Consider the following 16,503-nt stretch of genomic DNA (forward strand, 5'->3'; position numbering starts at 1 on the left):
CAGCAAGCCTTCCTCTGGCCATTCTTCTTCCATGTTCTTCAGGAAGCCATTGTTTCTTGTTTGCTTTGAGGAATTTTTTCTCAAATACAGAAACCTGTCCTTTTTTCCAAGGTACCTACAGGAGATGCTCTAGCACGGCAGGCATTTGATGTCTCTGCCACTGGGGGATCTCACGTCCACCCTTAGGAATTGGCAGAAGCTCTGGAGACTCCAAGTGGAGGCCAGACTCTGGTCTGAATGTCCCACCCTTCTTGACCAGCGGGAAGCACTCTGACAAAACAAGGCCATCATTCTCCCTCTGCATGGAGTTTTCATATGATGGAAAGCCTGGGGAAACTCTGAGCATCTTTGAAGATGTTTCATCATCAGAAATAACTGAAATTCTAGCATGCAGGTGCTAAGTAGAAACCCTTGCTCTATCTATACTTGGTTTGCCTGCTTTCCAACCCAGGCATAGGCTTACAAAACAAAGACAAGGCAATTTTATAGAAGCATATAGCATTACTCAAACATGGACCGTTGGTTTTCTTTTTTGCCATCAGGTATTTCTAAAATACAATCGAACCGATGTAGAAGTTGGAAAATAGTTTGAATCAATTAACTTTAACTGAGGAAATGAAAATCCTTTTAAAATAACTCTAATCCATAATTCACGTAAGAGAGGATGGCTCTTTAATTACTTTTTTGTCTTTGAAGATTTTATTTTTAAGTGATCTCTATACCTAACGTGGGGTCTGAACCTACAACCCTGCGATTAAGAGTCACAGGCTCTACTGGCTGAGCCAGCCAGATGTCCCTGACTATTTACTTTTTAATTCTAGGGCTAGAATATTTTCAGTTTTCCTTTACATCTATACTGAGCATCCCCAGGGATATGATCATGATACCTCCTAGATACTGAAATAAATGCTTTATGAGTATCCATATTCTATTATCGTAATGGCCCCACAAATTACCACTCCCATTTTATAGATCAGGAAATTGGGATTCTAAGAGATGAAGCAATTTACCCAAGGACTTGGATTTCGACCCGAGACTATGAATTCCAAAGACTGCTAACCACAGTTCACTATTTTACCAAAAGAATCCCATGGGATTATTGCAGAAAAAAACTTGCCTGAGATTCCCTTTTTAAAAGACCATATTGCATAATTGCAACTACAAAAAGAGAAAAACATGCCATCAGATATTTCTGGGAAATGGGTTTGGTATCATGATGTATAAAGGGCAGAGACTGGGAGAAAGGAGACACTTTGATGTAGGGAAGGGACACCGAGATTTTGGGGAGAGAGATGGGACCTTGACTTGTGTCCCCATTCTGTCATCTATGCTGATTCTTTCTTGGTCTGAACAGCCAGGAGAGCCTGACGTGTGCAAATTTCACCAAACCTGGGAGCATGTGGACTGTACATTCCGGAAGCTAATCCTCTGCCCCGAGGATAAAATGGCTCTGGAATAATGAGAACTGCCCTTCTCACCCCCAGTGCACCCCCACCTTCCACAGATGGCATTCCCCGAGCCACATGACCTCGGAAGGGTCTCTGGGACCCAAGGCAAGCTGAGCTGAGCCGGAAAGCATCTGCTCTTGCTCTGACGATGTTAGTTTCTGCGCCCTTAGCTAAATAAATTCAGAATGGAACCCTTTAGAGGGTGTGTGGGTTGGGGGCCTCTTCTGGAAGGCTACAGACTTGAAAGTTTCTACGTAGAACTCCATGCTGTGTCTACGCCGCATCATTAACTCATACAGACATTAATTTTTATGATCCCTCTTTCCCTTTGTATTATTCCTCCCACTGTCTTATGTTTTACTCCTGATCATTTTACACAATCCTCTGTCTCCTCTTAACCCCGAATCCTTGGAAAAGAAACACACATATAAACTTTAAATACACAATCTTTCCCCGTGTTATGGGAGCAATTTACTCTCTCAATTTCTTCCTTGAATAGCATTGCGTGGGAATGTCTGAGTGCACCTGCTTCCTTGGGAGCAGTTCGAGGCGGGGTGCTTAGGTGTGTGTCGAGTTCATGTATCCACCTTCCAGCACCACTGCCGGAATGAAGGCGACCACTGCTGTTTGGATCCCATGACACCACATAATCAGGGTCGGGATCAGCCGGAAGTACCAAGAGAGGCTATTGACAAGTTGACAGAGAGTTTGTACTCACATTTCAGCTCGAGTTTGATGAAATCCGTGTTGCCCAGATTTTCCAGAAACACTCCCCGGGGGATTAATGTTTTGAAGTAGAAAGAAATGTCGGCACTAGTTTCCCCTTGGAAAGTAGAGAAGTGCAGGTAGGATGACGGATTTGGGAAGGAAGCAGCATTCCAGTAATTCCCTGTGGGAGAAAAAAAAAACAGGGTAATTTATACCTTGATCATGGGAGTAACGAAAGAGAGCCGTTTCTTGAGTTTTAACAAGTTTCCATTGGCAATGGCTCGTTTCCTTGTATCCTGCTGCGTATCACTGCACAAAATCCCCACAAACTTATTTTTGACTTTCCCGAAGTTCTATGTGTGTGTAAGAAAGTGTTTTATTGATGATCGAGAGTTGGGGCTCCTACCAAGAGCAGCCGTGGAGGGATGAACACTAGGGAGTAAGTGCCAGTAGAGGAGAACATGGAGGGACACCCCTTGGCACAGCCTCTGCAGGTTGGGGCTGTTTTGAACTTGCACATATGTATGGTGGCTTAGGTTTGGTGCAAGAAGCACCTGGGCTAGACTAGAGGGACAGAACAGGAATGGTGTCTTTGGTATTCTGTTCTTGCTTCTCGTCCACCTTTGAATAACCAGTGCCTGCTCAGTCACCCGGTACAGGTGTTGCAGGGATAGAGCGTGGGGAACGGGGGAGCTCTGGAAAGAGAGACACGGGGGAGAGGCTGGATGACTAGGGAAGGCCATCATTTTCCCACCCTTCCCACTTAAACCTCCACAGGCTCATTGCTATAAAGGGAATGTCTCCCCCGCCAACCTCTTCCTTCCTGGGGATTTCAGGTGCGGAGTGCTGAGTGGAGCCCACATACGGGCTCTCCATTAGCCTCTACCTTTGAACCCATTCGGAAGACAGGGTTCTATACTCCTCCCCCTCCTCGCTTGATATTAGCCAGTGTCCACAGCAGAAAAGCAGTTTACAGGACAAAATAAAAACAACCAACTAAACTATACAATTCACATTCCATGAGAACAGATGGGCCAAGAATTCAATACAACCAGGAGCTGACTCTTGATTTTATCTCCAGGAGAGAAATTCCTTCTGAACGTGCACATTTCTGAGTATGTTTACTGTCATGGCTAAGGTCTAAAGTATGTAAGCACACTTTCGAATAGCTCCCAAAGCCTTTCCCTGTAATACTACACTCATCTTAACATCATCAGATTAGGCCCAAGATGGAGTCACTCATGCTAAGCCCCACGTTGGCAAACCCAAACTTAATGAAGTTCTAACCCCTTGCTCTCCCAGAAAAGAAGGCTCAAGTCAACCAGTCGCCTTTTGTCTACACAGCACGCATTACCCCAACTGGGCTCCAAGCCTCCTTTTGCTCCATACAAGAAAATAACTCTGCTTTAGCCAATCAGCATAAGTGCAACTTTCTTGCTTCTCCTCACTTTGGTCTAGAAAAATTACTTTCTTTGCACAGCTCTTCAGAGATACTTTCTCTCTGCTAAATTAGATGCTTCCTGATTCATAAATCATTGACTAAAACCCTACTAGGTCAGGAAATTGTGGAAAATTTTCTTCTAACACTTGAATTTTTTTTTTTTTTACTTTACATTGATTTTTGTTATATCTTTCCTTCAGAGAACATGATTAATCAATTAAGTTCACTCTACTCGTTTTTATACTATGTTCTTTCCTCTTTCATGAAAATTGTGCATATATACAATATTAAGTTCAACTGCTATTCTTTTTTTTTTTTTTAAAGATTTTTATTTATTTATTTGACGGGGCAAGAGAGAGCACAAACGGGGAGCAACAGGCAGAGGGAGAGGGAGAAGCAGGCTCCCATCTGAGCAGGGAGCTCGATGCGGGGCTTGATCCCAGGACTCCGGGACCATGACCTGAGGGCAGGCAGACGCCTAACCGACTGAGCCACCCAGGCGCCCCTCAACTGCTATTCTTTTTTTTTTTTTTTTTTTTTAAGATTTTTTACTTATTTATTTGACAGAGATCACAAGCAGGCAGAGAGGCAGGCAGAGAGAGAGGAGGAGGTAGGTTCCCTGCTGAGCAGAGAGCCCGATGCAGGGCTCAATCCAAGGACCCTGGGATTATGACCTGAGCCGAAGGCAGAGGCTTTAACCCACTGAGCCACCCAGGCGCCCCTCAACTGCTATTCTTAAGTAAAACTACTTTTGTGTTGGTACTGCTATATTTAAACCATAATTTTACATTAAATATATAATATTACTGTATGAGATATTTTAAAAAACCCTCTTATTTAAGTCACTTTATTTATTTTTGTTTTTAAAGACATTTAGGAGATAGTGACATCTAGATGAGTGAATGGCAATTTAGAACCAGTGAGTCAATGCAAAATATGTTTGTAAATGTCTTCCTTACGGTCAAACAGTGGTGTGGTGCTGGTCAAATCCAAAAGTCTTAATGCAGTTTGGAGCTTTTTTTTTTTTTTTAATTGCAACATCATAGCTTTCATCAAGAGAAAAATAGACGAGTTTCCTCTTATGCAGAAGAACATGGTATGATATTGGTTAGAATAACGCCAGAAAAGAAAGAATCTTAGTTATTGTGTAAGTTGCTATCATCTGAGGGCCCAGGGCTCTTCCTGACTTGAGATCTAGCTGAACACACTGTGAGGGGACTTTGGGCTCACCCTTCCCCTCTGACGGAGAATGAAAGTCTCTTGAGATAAAACCCAGATCAAACTAGAAGCTGCAGCCCTCTCGCCAACCAGAGTTCTGGGAGGAACGGAGCCCAGTCCCCAGGGCCAGCGGGACGTACCTCACCCTGACTGGGCGAGAATCCTGTAACAACCGAGGAGCCTTCGGGGCACAGAGTCCTCAGCCGTGTTTCAGCCTAAAGCAAAGCATTTCTGTCTCTTTAGGCTGAATCCCCAGGGCATGAATGTAATTAACATTTTAAAGTTTCTTTCCAATCAAGAGCATTCCTGCTTTCGGAGGTGGTGATGTATTAACAGAAGGGCAGTTGTCTAAAATGATTCTAGAAAAAGGAATGCTATAAGTAAAACATGTCAGTATTTATTCGAGGTCGAGGGCCGGTTATTCAGACAGAAATATCCCCAGAGAGGAGAAGGCAGTTCAACCAGTTCTTCTGGTTTGATGAAAGATCCCCACAGACCATGATTCCATTTGTTCTAATTCTGTGCTCACTAAGCAACTTCGAACTAATTTGGCCTTTGGAATAGACATATTCACAGGGAAATTGAGCCTCGTGCAAGTGGCGGTTACCAGTCATCCTCCCGGAAATGTTGGGGTTCTCTTGTGATTATCTCTGGAGTTGTCACCTGCTGTATGTCCCGAGTCTCTCCACATCCTTGACTGGCAGTAGGGAGGACTCTCTCGGGACCTGTCTGGTGGCTGAGGGGGTCTACCCAGGAGGCGCTGAAGAAGAGCCACGGGGGCACGAGCAGAGGACATCAGAAATTCTATTGAGTGGTACATGATAGAGTTGGCAAGCAAAACATGGCGTACTGGGGATGCGGGCGTGAGGGTTTTGACGGGCAGGGTAGACAGTAAGAAAGTTCAGGTGCCCCTGTTCCAGACCCCGACAAATTTCTGTGAGGTTTGCTCTGGTGACTATGTGGCCCAGTCCCTGGGATTTTTGGTTATAACAAAATAACATGAGGGCTTTTTTTTCCCCCCCCCTGGGGCTCACTGTGTTTCATGATGCCAGGGGCTTTTAGCATTATTATTGTTGATATGGTTCCCAACTGACCATAAGCTCCTTGAAAGCTAGGACAGAACCACTTCATCTCTGTAACCTTTGCCCCAGAGCATAGTAAGTACTCAATAAATAGTTATTAAATCTGTGAATAAGTGAATAGTTGCCCCTCTCAGTTATATCCAATTCCACTCCATATGCAAAGTCCTCATGGGACAAAAACAACCTTATGGCAACCTGAGTATTGAAGACACTAAAGATAAATAAAAGCTGACACTGCTTTACCAGCTCCTGGTACCTGGACACTGGCTTCACCAGCACACCGTGATTTTTCTTATCCGTGACTTAATTTCTGTTTTTCCCCACAGACCTCACTGAACAAGCCATGCATTTGCAGGACTGATGATCTCATAACCTTAAGATTATTGAAACAGCTGCAATTTGTACTTGCTATCAAGGCCAGGGCTATAGAGGGGAAAGTGACATTGGATGAGAATGCCAAGATGGAAATAAGAGATTTCGCGGTATGGCAAGGACTGGTGTCTCAGCAGATGTGGACGGAAGAAAGGAGGCAAGGCTGGAAAGTGTGAAGCAGAACAGAAATAACTCTCTGAGACCGGAGGGGCCAGTCAACAGCCACAGAACAACAAGGCAGTAAAGGGGTCAGGGAACCAGCCCGGGGCTGTCAACAGTCATCAAAGGCTGGGCAAGATGGCTGGCGTGAGGTGGACCGCTCCACCCCCTTGAAAACCACTCAGTCATGTGAGAAGCTTTTTAAATACATTCTGGGCCAGGTCTGGGCTCATCTCCTGTGGCAGGAGAGCCAGGGGTATCTCCAGCATGCGCAGGGGAGTGGGCCTGGGGTAGCAAACCAGGCCTAGCTGACATCTGTCATCCCTGCAAACCTTAGCGAATCATTAGTAGAAAATGCTGCATCATATGTTGGACCAAATTCTTCAAGAGCCATTTATTTTAAACTCACCAATGATCATTTGGCATGGGATTTTGACTTCAAGATTTCCAAGGATATTTTCTGTTGGGCAGCATTAGAGAATTTCAATCTACAATGGAACTGGACGATATGAAATGGACAATCTCACGCATGTGCCCTCAGGAAAAGAAAACTTCAGGACTGACAGACCAATTTCCCACAAATGCCCCATTTACAGAAATCTGATAATGTTGGAATTTTCTAAAATGATAAGGAGTTGGTCAGGGGCTACCTTTTCACAATCTCAGGAAATTTTTGCTTACAGTTTCCAGAGGCACGAACAAGAAATGACCTAGGTTGTGTTGGTCTTGAAAAATAAGCTGAATTGAGCTTAGTTTGTCTGACTGGACTGGTTTTGTCTGCTTGGGGAATTTTCACAGCTGGGCTCTGTTGGTTGTTTATTTTAACAGACCTAACTGAACTCTCTCCTCTCTGCCCAGAAACACAGCCCTCCCCAAACCCTCAGCGGATGCCTGGAACGTGCTACGGTCTTTGTGTCCCGAACTGCCAATGCCTATGGTATTCCCAAATAAACTCATCTTTTTGACAATTTTGAGCTTGCCTTGATTTACCTTTTCCTTTCCTTTTTTTTTTTTTTTAGGTCGACATCAGCAATTAGTTTGAAGCCTACAAAGAACAGAGGAAAAAGCAACCCTCTGCTCCACCCCTTCCTTCCCAGCCCAATTTCTCAGCAACAACCCCTACACTTTAACTCTTTCATGTCCTTGTATTTCTAAAATATATGTGTTGATATCTACTAATTTGTGCGTTGTAGATATACTTGGTTGACTTTCCTGAATGCAAGGTGAAGACTGAGCATTTTTAGAAGCCCCTTCCTTACTCCCTTTCTCCACATTCTCCCAAACTAGCAAACTCACTGATTTTTTGGTGATACTGAAATTCAACATTTACATTTTTAGGACTATGTATTATTCACTAATGAGCCACCTAGTAGAACCTAATTCTATTTTATGTATATAATTTTTTTGTTTCTCTTGAATCAACAATTACCTATTTTCTCATTGGCTTGGTTATCTTTGTACCTGTCATAAATTCTCTCCAAATTCTTCAACACATCTATAGAACTCTTCCCACAAATGTTCTCAGCGTGACACACATGGGGTAATCTAGGGCCCCCTCTTTTTGTCCCTCAGAGGTGGCTTCTAGAGTCTCTGTCTTCCTGTTGCCCCGTGGGCTGGCCCTTTGCAGGTCCGATGCACAGCTCTGGTTCTGGGACTGTCTCTTGCCCTGATAGCAGGCTATCCTTAAGCTACTCTTCAGTATGAAATGCCCAGATTTCTGGACCCCGTGACTTTCGGGCATCCCTCTTTCTGGGTCTACACCCTCATTTCCACAGGCACATTCTCCTGTAGTCTTTTCAGAAAAGGAATATAGGAGGTCAGCCTTCTAAATCTTTGCTTTTCTGAAGAGTCATTATTTTACTTTCCCACCTAATTGAGACACTCCAGGAAACTATTCTTCCATGGAATTTTAAAGGCATTTCTTCACTATCTTCAAGGTCTCTCTGTGGTTAGTGAGAAAGCTCATGTTTTCTGATTACTACATCTTGTATGTAACTGATGGGGTTTAGGACATGCTCCCCCAAATACAGGACCTTAGTATACTGAATATTTCAAGCTAAAAGAATGTAAGAAATGGTAGGTGCAGGAAGGACTCTCTGACCCTCCCCTGAAGCAGGTCACAGACCCTCATGTGAGGTGGCCTCCCTCTCCCTGAGGAAAGCAGCACCTTCATCTCAAAAGACAAAGGGACTCGAGAGGAATCAAAACAGACTTGCCGAATTTCCCCCAGCTTACTAGACGTAGCTCATACATGGTCCCGTCATGCCTTTCCATGGCTTTCTATTACTTATCAAAACTAGTATAGAAACACTCAGGCTTAACCATTTCTTTATGAAGGCTCCCGTGTCATGTAGAACTTATTTTAAATAAATCTGTATGCTTTTCTCCTGTTAATGTGTCTTTGTCAGTTTAATTTTTAGATCCAGCCAGGAACCCTAAAAAGAATGAGGAAAACTTTTTCCTCTCCTACATAATTTGTACCTTTTTCTCTCTGGAAACTGTCAGGATATTTCACTCCCTTAAATGAAACTTCATACGACTGCCTTGGTATGGATCTCTTCCCCACATCAGGCCTGGGACTTTCATCTTTCCAATCCTCCTTCTCACATACCTACTGGTTTTACATTTATCTTTATTTCTCTTACTCCTTTGCATTCCTAATTAAGATCTTTGTTCTTTGTGCTCTGCTTTGTTGAATGTTCCTTCAGCTTTATTTTCAACATTGCTATTGTGTTTTTATTTCAGCAATTACATCTGTAATCTCCAAGAATTATTTCTTGTTCTCAGATAGCCCCCCTTTCTATAGCACTCTGTTCTAGGTTGTTTGTTCTTATTATTGCTGTTGTTATTAGTTTTTGATGCAATGTCTTTTCTTATCTGAGAAAATTAATTTCATTTTTAAAACTTTTCTTCTGCTTTCTGCATTATTTGTTTCTTCTGAGATTCCCTTCCTTGCTGTGTCGTTAGCTGGACTCCTCCCTTCACGACATCCCTGACATCACCTTCAGCGGTTGGTGAGTCTTGCCTTTCCACTCATATGGCCCAGTGAAGTACTAGTGAGTGAACTGGACCCGGCGAGTGCATGGATCTCAGGGTGGTGGTGGGTTTATTGATGACCGGGCTTTACTACAATGTGGAAAGCTCACCATCTCATCAAAGGCCCCCAAATGTCAGTATCTGTGATCTTTATGTGGACATAGATCATGTGATTTCTTGAGAGAAGGATCTTCCAACTTTCTCATGAGGAATATAAATGTGGTAGCCAGCATTCTGCTCAGAAGAAGGAGGGTGAGGGGTTCATAGTAGATTTCCATGTTTTTCTTCATTTTAATGGAGGAATTTTGCCTCTTTTTCCTTTGGTGCCTGCTGTTTAGAGCATAAACCTCTCACGTCCTGCTCGGGTAGAATAGGACAGCCACTGGTGTGGTTGGAGAACGTGACCTAGGGGTGTGGCTGATGCCATACAAACTTCCAACCTGTCCTCTGTGAGCCTAACCCCATAGGGCCATCTGCCCACTCCCCTTCCTGAACCTGTTGGAATTTGCTGAAGGAAGGGAGGGAGCAGCTGAGCACGTGACAGGCTGGAGGTCCCCCTGTGATGGGGGTGGTTGCAAGCACAGGGAGTGCTGCGGAGGTGGGGGGTGGTGACAGTATGTGATTTCGCAGGGCTCTTCTGGTTTGTCACTTGGTGACGCTGCCCCGTGCTGGTCCACACCCAGGCCCCAGAATCAGAGTCTAGCTCTGTCACCCACCCACTGGGTGACTTGGGAGCAGGTTCTTGATCTTCCTGGATCTCAATTTCTTCATTTGTACAGTGGAATAACAATGGAAACTCTCTTATTGGGTGTTGAGAATTACAGAAGATAATCACAGAAGAAATGGGTTTAGCAGCACAACCGAAGCGTTCAACAGGTTATTGCTACTGTTACTGCTACCAAGAACACGTTTGTTAATCAGGATGACTGATGGCTCTGGTGTCACATGCAGTTGCTGTCTGAGGGCTTGGCTAAGGAGCAGGGGAGGATGGGAAGGGCTCTTCCACTCCTTAAACAGGTACAGAGCTTGTCAGCAAAGTCGCCTGAGCCTTCCTTACCCCGGGGGTGAATTCTTTAAGGGGGAGCACCAAACCACCCCCAGCTACACTGAGACAACCTCTGATTCTGACTTCTCTAGCCAGGAGGCTCATCTCAGACTCATACCCACGTCTGCCCTTTTGGCCTGTTCTCTTCTCACCCTTCTGCACCCTGCTTACTGGCTCTCAAAATGGTGTGCTCCCCATTTCCTCATTTCCTTACTGCCTTAAAAAAATTCCTTTAGGACACACAAATGGGAGTCACCGTGAGCCTTGGTAATGTGGTTTATAGTTCTGTAGAGCAGCCACTGAACAAAAATCCAATTAACAAAGGAATGGCAGAGCATCTAAGAAAGCAGATAATCCATAGATAGTCTCATTTGAACAAAGGTAAGCCCAAGAGACCTGCAGGCATTCTTTCCCCTCCTCAGTGAGGAGACGAGTAACTAGGAAAAGAGAGACTCGGCATTTGACCAACATGGAGGAGACTGCACGCGGGCTATCCAGTCGTGGGCTCTGGTTTGGTGAAGCCACAGCTGCCGGTGTGGTCTGTATGCCAATGGCTGTCAGGTCTAACAATTTCCTCGGAGCCATCCAATGGCCGAGTCCTGGGGCCACACTGAGAAGCATAGCTATAGCTTTTGATTTAAGTGGCAAGCAATTTTCAAATCTAACCCCAAGGTTAGAAATTTGGGTACTCTTTATGTTATGCCATGAGCCTTCTATTGTTTACCAGGGGCTGGGTGCTATTTACAACAATAAGCCAGATGGCTTCATTTGCATGTAGATTTGAGTCTATTTGTAGAGGTGTCCTTATGGGTAGAAAAAAATCATGACTTCCTTAATTAAACCATTTTGTACAGTCAGGAAAGGTAAAAGTAGCTTTGTTCAGCTCCCAGCCTGATTTTATAGGGCAAATTCAACTTCAAAATGAAGGGCTCCAAGTTAAAATGTCATTAACTTGCAAGGTGTCACCCTCACCAGCAAGCCTTTCTGAAGCTACAACCCACAGGGCCTGTGGGCAGGGTCAACAATGTAATAAATCTTTCACCCAGTGTCTCTCTGGGATTTGGTTCCTGTGGGCAAGAATGGTCAGGGTCCCACAGAGAAAGAGAATGCAAGAGTGAAATGCTGGAGGTCACAATGCTTTCTGCACCTGCTGTGAGCTGACCAGCAGCCTGGTTATGGGGGGAGGTGATGAAACAGACTTGCTCCTGATCAGTCATGGAAACTCACATGTTGAATCTGTCAATGGTGGATATAAACACAGTGGTACTAAAGACATCATTTTATTTTAGTTTGTATGCTTGAAACAGTTGTATGTAGTCAGATATTTGGAGATGGGGAGCAGGTATAAACTCTCCAAAGTCTCTATGTTAGATCCCTAAATTTCCTCAAACTTTCCTTATTGGGACTAGTAGTTACGCCTAATTAGTTACACTAGTCATCATAAATATAATGGGATGCAAAGGTAAAAATTATTCACCAGAAGTGGAGAAATGAATAACTAGGTTTGAACTGGAAATATCTGTCCTCTCTGCTCTTCATTCAGACTTCTGTCTTGGGTAAATTCTAAAGATTTCTGTGTGATCGATTCCAAGGAAGGAGGCAATAGCAAGCCTGAATGTCTCCTACCCTGGTGAACAAAGGATTGGACGAAGATCTGTTTGCTTTACCAAAAAGAAGACCATTGCATCTGGAGGTTGTAGGACAAATTTACGTCACTACATGCAGGTTGAAATTAAAAATACTTAACAAGTAATGTATACAGGGGTGGCCATGGGAGGGCTCCTCCAGGGACTGCCTAATTTTCAATGCTTGCATGGCAGTCCCAGGAATAAATCTGCTTTTCTTTCTCTTCCTGAGCGATGTGATGTCACTTCCTTTTGTGATTTCAAGCACTAACCATAAATCAGTGATTCTGAAATTTATGCACACAGATCACTACCACGAGTTCAAGATTAACATATGGGTTTCTTACTGGGCAGCTTTGCTTTGACCTACAAGTACCTCAAACTCTAAAAGACTGAAAGTGAATATATATTTCTTCTAAATTCATTCTGCAGTATTCTCCCCTTCAGAGCTGTTCCCACTCTGCCACTCAAGCCAGAAACACGAGACTCATTCGCCAACCCCCGCCCCCCACCCCAGGCCTGATAACCATACCTCGGAAGTACTCTACAGGTATGTCCCCTCCTCTCTGTTCCCTCTGATGCCAGGGCTCAGGCCACCCCTCTGGCCCGGACGACACACTAATTTCAGGGAGTATTTTGAATCCAGTCCTTACACAGCCAGCAGAGGAATCTTGTCAAAATGCACAGCTGACAGTTCAACTCTCAGAAATAAAACCTCTCCTGGTTCCAAATGCCTGTGGAATACCTCGGGAACTCCCAGATGTGGCACATCAGGCATCGGCACAATTCTCCAGCCTCCTGTCCCCCTCCCCCGCACCTCAGAGCACGTGCTCAGCCACACGCAGCCATGTGACTTCCCATCACCCACAATGCTGTGTGTGGACTCCCTGTCGCTATTTGCATGGCTTCCTCTTTCCAGACTTTTCTCTCCAGTCTCCCCTTCCCGGCCCTCCCTGCTCACAGACTGCATCTGGCTTAATTCCTTCTCTCCCATTAAGGTCCAGTTCAGGGGCCACCTCCTCCAGGTGGCCTGCTGACCCCTCCCCCGCAGGGCACAGCACACTTCCCCTGCGCTCAGATGACATCTTGTATCTACCATTGCGCTTAACTTACTGTATTATTACAATTACTTTCATGGCTTCCTCTCCTCTGAGAGGCTATAAACTTCAGAGAGCAGAGATTATATTTTCTATTTCTTTCTACCTGTCATATCTAGCCTCACACACAGATTTGTTTCACTTGTGTTTCCCGAGGAAGTTAAAAAAAAAATTGTTCTTAAAAAAGATCTGAACTGTTGATAATCCCACTACTAGTTCTTACCACTCCTTGGTGACCATCTGCAAAACCTACCTTCTCCTGTTTCTGAATAGAAGAATTAATTAGACCATCCAGATGGGAGGTTTTGTTTTTGTTTTTGTTTTTTTTTGCATTATTTACCTGGACTTTTAGGCATATTCAACATTTCCCTTCTCAGAAACCTGACACGCAGGCCCTCTTCTAGAACATGGTGTCTTTAGCATGCACTCATGGTGGCCACTGATGTCCTGTGGCCAGCCAGACCCACGGGTGTCACCTGTCTTTACTATGTCTCCGTTATGCTATCTACTTCCTCTTATCTTTTTCTCTCTCCCTACGTGTGTAATTCATGCCCTCCTACCATTCGGTTCCCCTTTTAACATCGGCCCGGTTGCAAGGAAGCAGGGTCACAGCACAGATGTAAAAGCCTGTGCTGTGTTTAGCCATACTCGGCCACCGTGCAGAGCAGGGGTGCTGTAATGTGAGGCAGCCCTCACGTATTGATGGACTACCGACCCTCCAGAGCCACACAGCCATAGAAAAACAGATTTTATATAAAATCCATTAGGTGAGTAAAATGTGGAGGAAAGCCGGCCATTTAGGCAGAATGGTGGGTGCGAACATGGGAAACGGCCCTGCACGGCGGAGTAATGGATGGATACGAGGCACAGAATTACGTGACACAAATCAAGGTTTCCTTTTTGTGCTCTTTTCATTACAGGAAATAAAAATATTCCCACGTGCGATTCATAGGTGCTGTCGTTTTCCTACTGAAAACTATCGCGGTCCGCCCGACCCCAAACCGGCCCCAGGACCTGGACCAGTAAAACAGACTGTGTGCAAAGATGTGGTAGGGAAACGGGGCTGCCAGCTCTTAAAACCTCGGTTTCTGTATTCGTAAATTAGAAACATAATTCCTTTGTCACAGGGCTGTTGTAAGGATGTAAAGCAATGGGCATCATACAGAAGCAGTTTGAAACACTGAAGCACTCTAAAAGGGCAAAAACACCTCTTTTGGCCTCTATTTATTATTAATCATAGAAAAATGACAGATTTTTGTGTGTGCAGGGGTGAGAGAGTTGGCTTGGATGTATGCATAACTTGCTGCCTAACAAGTTGTTTCTTAACAACTCGTAAATACTCAAGAAAAAGGGAAGACAGTTGAAAGAGAGCCTGAAAACAAATTCCTTTCAGTGGCTAAGTGAAAATAATTTCCTGTGTAAAAATAAATAATGCATCAAAGCCGAAAGAGATGTTCAGACTTTCAGGATAAAAGGAACATACTGAAGGCACGATTCCGCTTGCGGCCGCGATCCCTAGTTTTGGTGGTGCCGAGCTGGGCTCCCTGATACAGCTTTGGCCGTGATCGCCCCCGGGCTAAGGACTGTAGGATGGGATTCAAGTCGATTGCCAAGGACACCCACGGGTCTGGGACCCTGTGGGACCCTCAGGAAGTTTATAACGTTGTGTCGCAGAATCAGGACAAATAGTAAGTGAGTGCCATGGCATCCAGTGTGTTGATTTAGAACCATTTTACTTCAAAGGGATCTGGGGATTTGTAGGAGGGCAGGAGAGACCGCTGGAGTGGTGGGTGACCAGCTGCCGAGACGCCTGGCATGAAGGGCATGTCCCCAGGAGTCGCAGCTGAGCGTGGCCGGACAGCACTGCAGGCTGCTCGGCGGGCTGCCTGGCCACCAAGGAGGTCAGCTCTGAATGAGGAGGGGCTGACACAACCCCAAAAAGCAGGGCCTCCGTCTCTGTTTTTTTTTTTTTTTTTTTTAAGATATTATTTATTTATTTGGCAGAGAGGCAGAGACAGCACAGGCAGGGGGAGGGGCAGGCAGAGGGAGAGGGAGAAGCAGGCTCCCTGCTGAGCAGGGAGCAGGATGTGGGACTCGATCCCAGGATCCTGGGATCATGACCTGAGCTGAAGGCAGAACCTTAACCCACTGAGCCATCCAGGCGGCCTCCCCCTCCATTTATTGAACATACTGTGGAGCAGAAGTACACACCCGGCTAATGAAATATCACCGAGATTACCGCAATGCCATTCAGTGCGACATGTCACTTTATGATCGGACTTTACAACCTCACTTCAAGATTTCAAGTTGTCAAATAAAGGCTTTGTCTCAGTCTCGCCGTTGGGGTTACTGAAAGCAAAGTCTACCTGTCCGGAATCGAACCACTTGGGAATCTCAGTATTTCTAAAAGCGACTTTAGAATATAACAAAAAGCTAAAGTTACAGCTTAACTACCACAGCACGGTGCCGTAGGTGAGGCTAATCTGAGACCAAGTAGACGGTGGCACAATCCGGGTTTCGAAAGCAATTATTTCCAGCAGTCTGGCAGCCACCCAGGGCATGGCAGCTTTGAGACATGTTGCATTCTGACCTTTTCTCAGTCCCAGGGTTCTGGAGGAAAAACAGGGGCTTTAAAATTCAGATCGGAAGGCGCACAAACAAAGCACTGAATGTATTCTGATGGAACCAATCTCACATTTCACCTCGGCAAAACTTTACGGGAAGTTTATGGGGATTTATTGTTTCAAGAACAGAAGGACATTTACCTACAGATGCAGGGGAATAAATTTCAAGTACATTTAGTATTGGAGAACGGTGGCTTTATTGCTGATTTCAATCCACTTGACTTTCTCCTTAATCTTCTACCCTCCACCTGCAGTGGAACACTATGCCACACCTTTGCGGTTTGGGGCGTCCGTGGTTTGTAAAATTTTAAAGAGTTTCTAATGGCAAAGAAATGGAAACAACCTCCATGTGTAAATCTGTGATGGTATATTAAATATAATACAAGGTGGCATGAACAGTAAAACAGACCTATGCAAATTATCAATTGTGTATGGTTATGTGAAACACAATTTTCAGGATAAAATGTTTATGATGGCTCCATTTTGTTGAAAAGTGTATGTGCGTGTTGTCTGTGTGCCTGATACATATAGACACACACTCATGTGTGTGTGTGTGTGTAAAGAGAGAAAGGGACGAGGAAGAGGAAGCAGAGATGGGAGTCCATGAAAGCCACAAGGCTGTAATAAAGGGAGTTTTTGGTTAGAACT

General features: G+C 44.7%; 1 protein-coding gene across 1 annotated transcript in view; it reads right to left on the reverse strand.

The window, feature by feature from the left end:
* CNTNAP2 (contactin associated protein 2) overlaps window positions 1-16,503 on the reverse strand; it is a 1,928,204-nt gene that overhangs the window by 234,754 nt on the left and 1,676,947 nt on the right. The window contains exon 16 of the mRNA XM_032866749.1: window positions 2,167-2,337. Coding sequence (XP_032722640.1) covers window positions 2,167-2,337 — 171 coding nt within the window. The remainder of the gene's footprint in view (window positions 1-2,166; window positions 2,338-16,503) is intronic.

Source organism: Lontra canadensis, unplaced genomic scaffold (genome assembly GCF_010015895.1).
Source record: "Lontra canadensis isolate GAN:19392208 unplaced genomic scaffold, GSC_riverotter_1.0 scaffold2, whole genome shotgun sequence".
Taxonomy (NCBI): Eukaryota; Metazoa; Chordata; class Mammalia; order Carnivora; family Mustelidae; genus Lontra; species Lontra canadensis.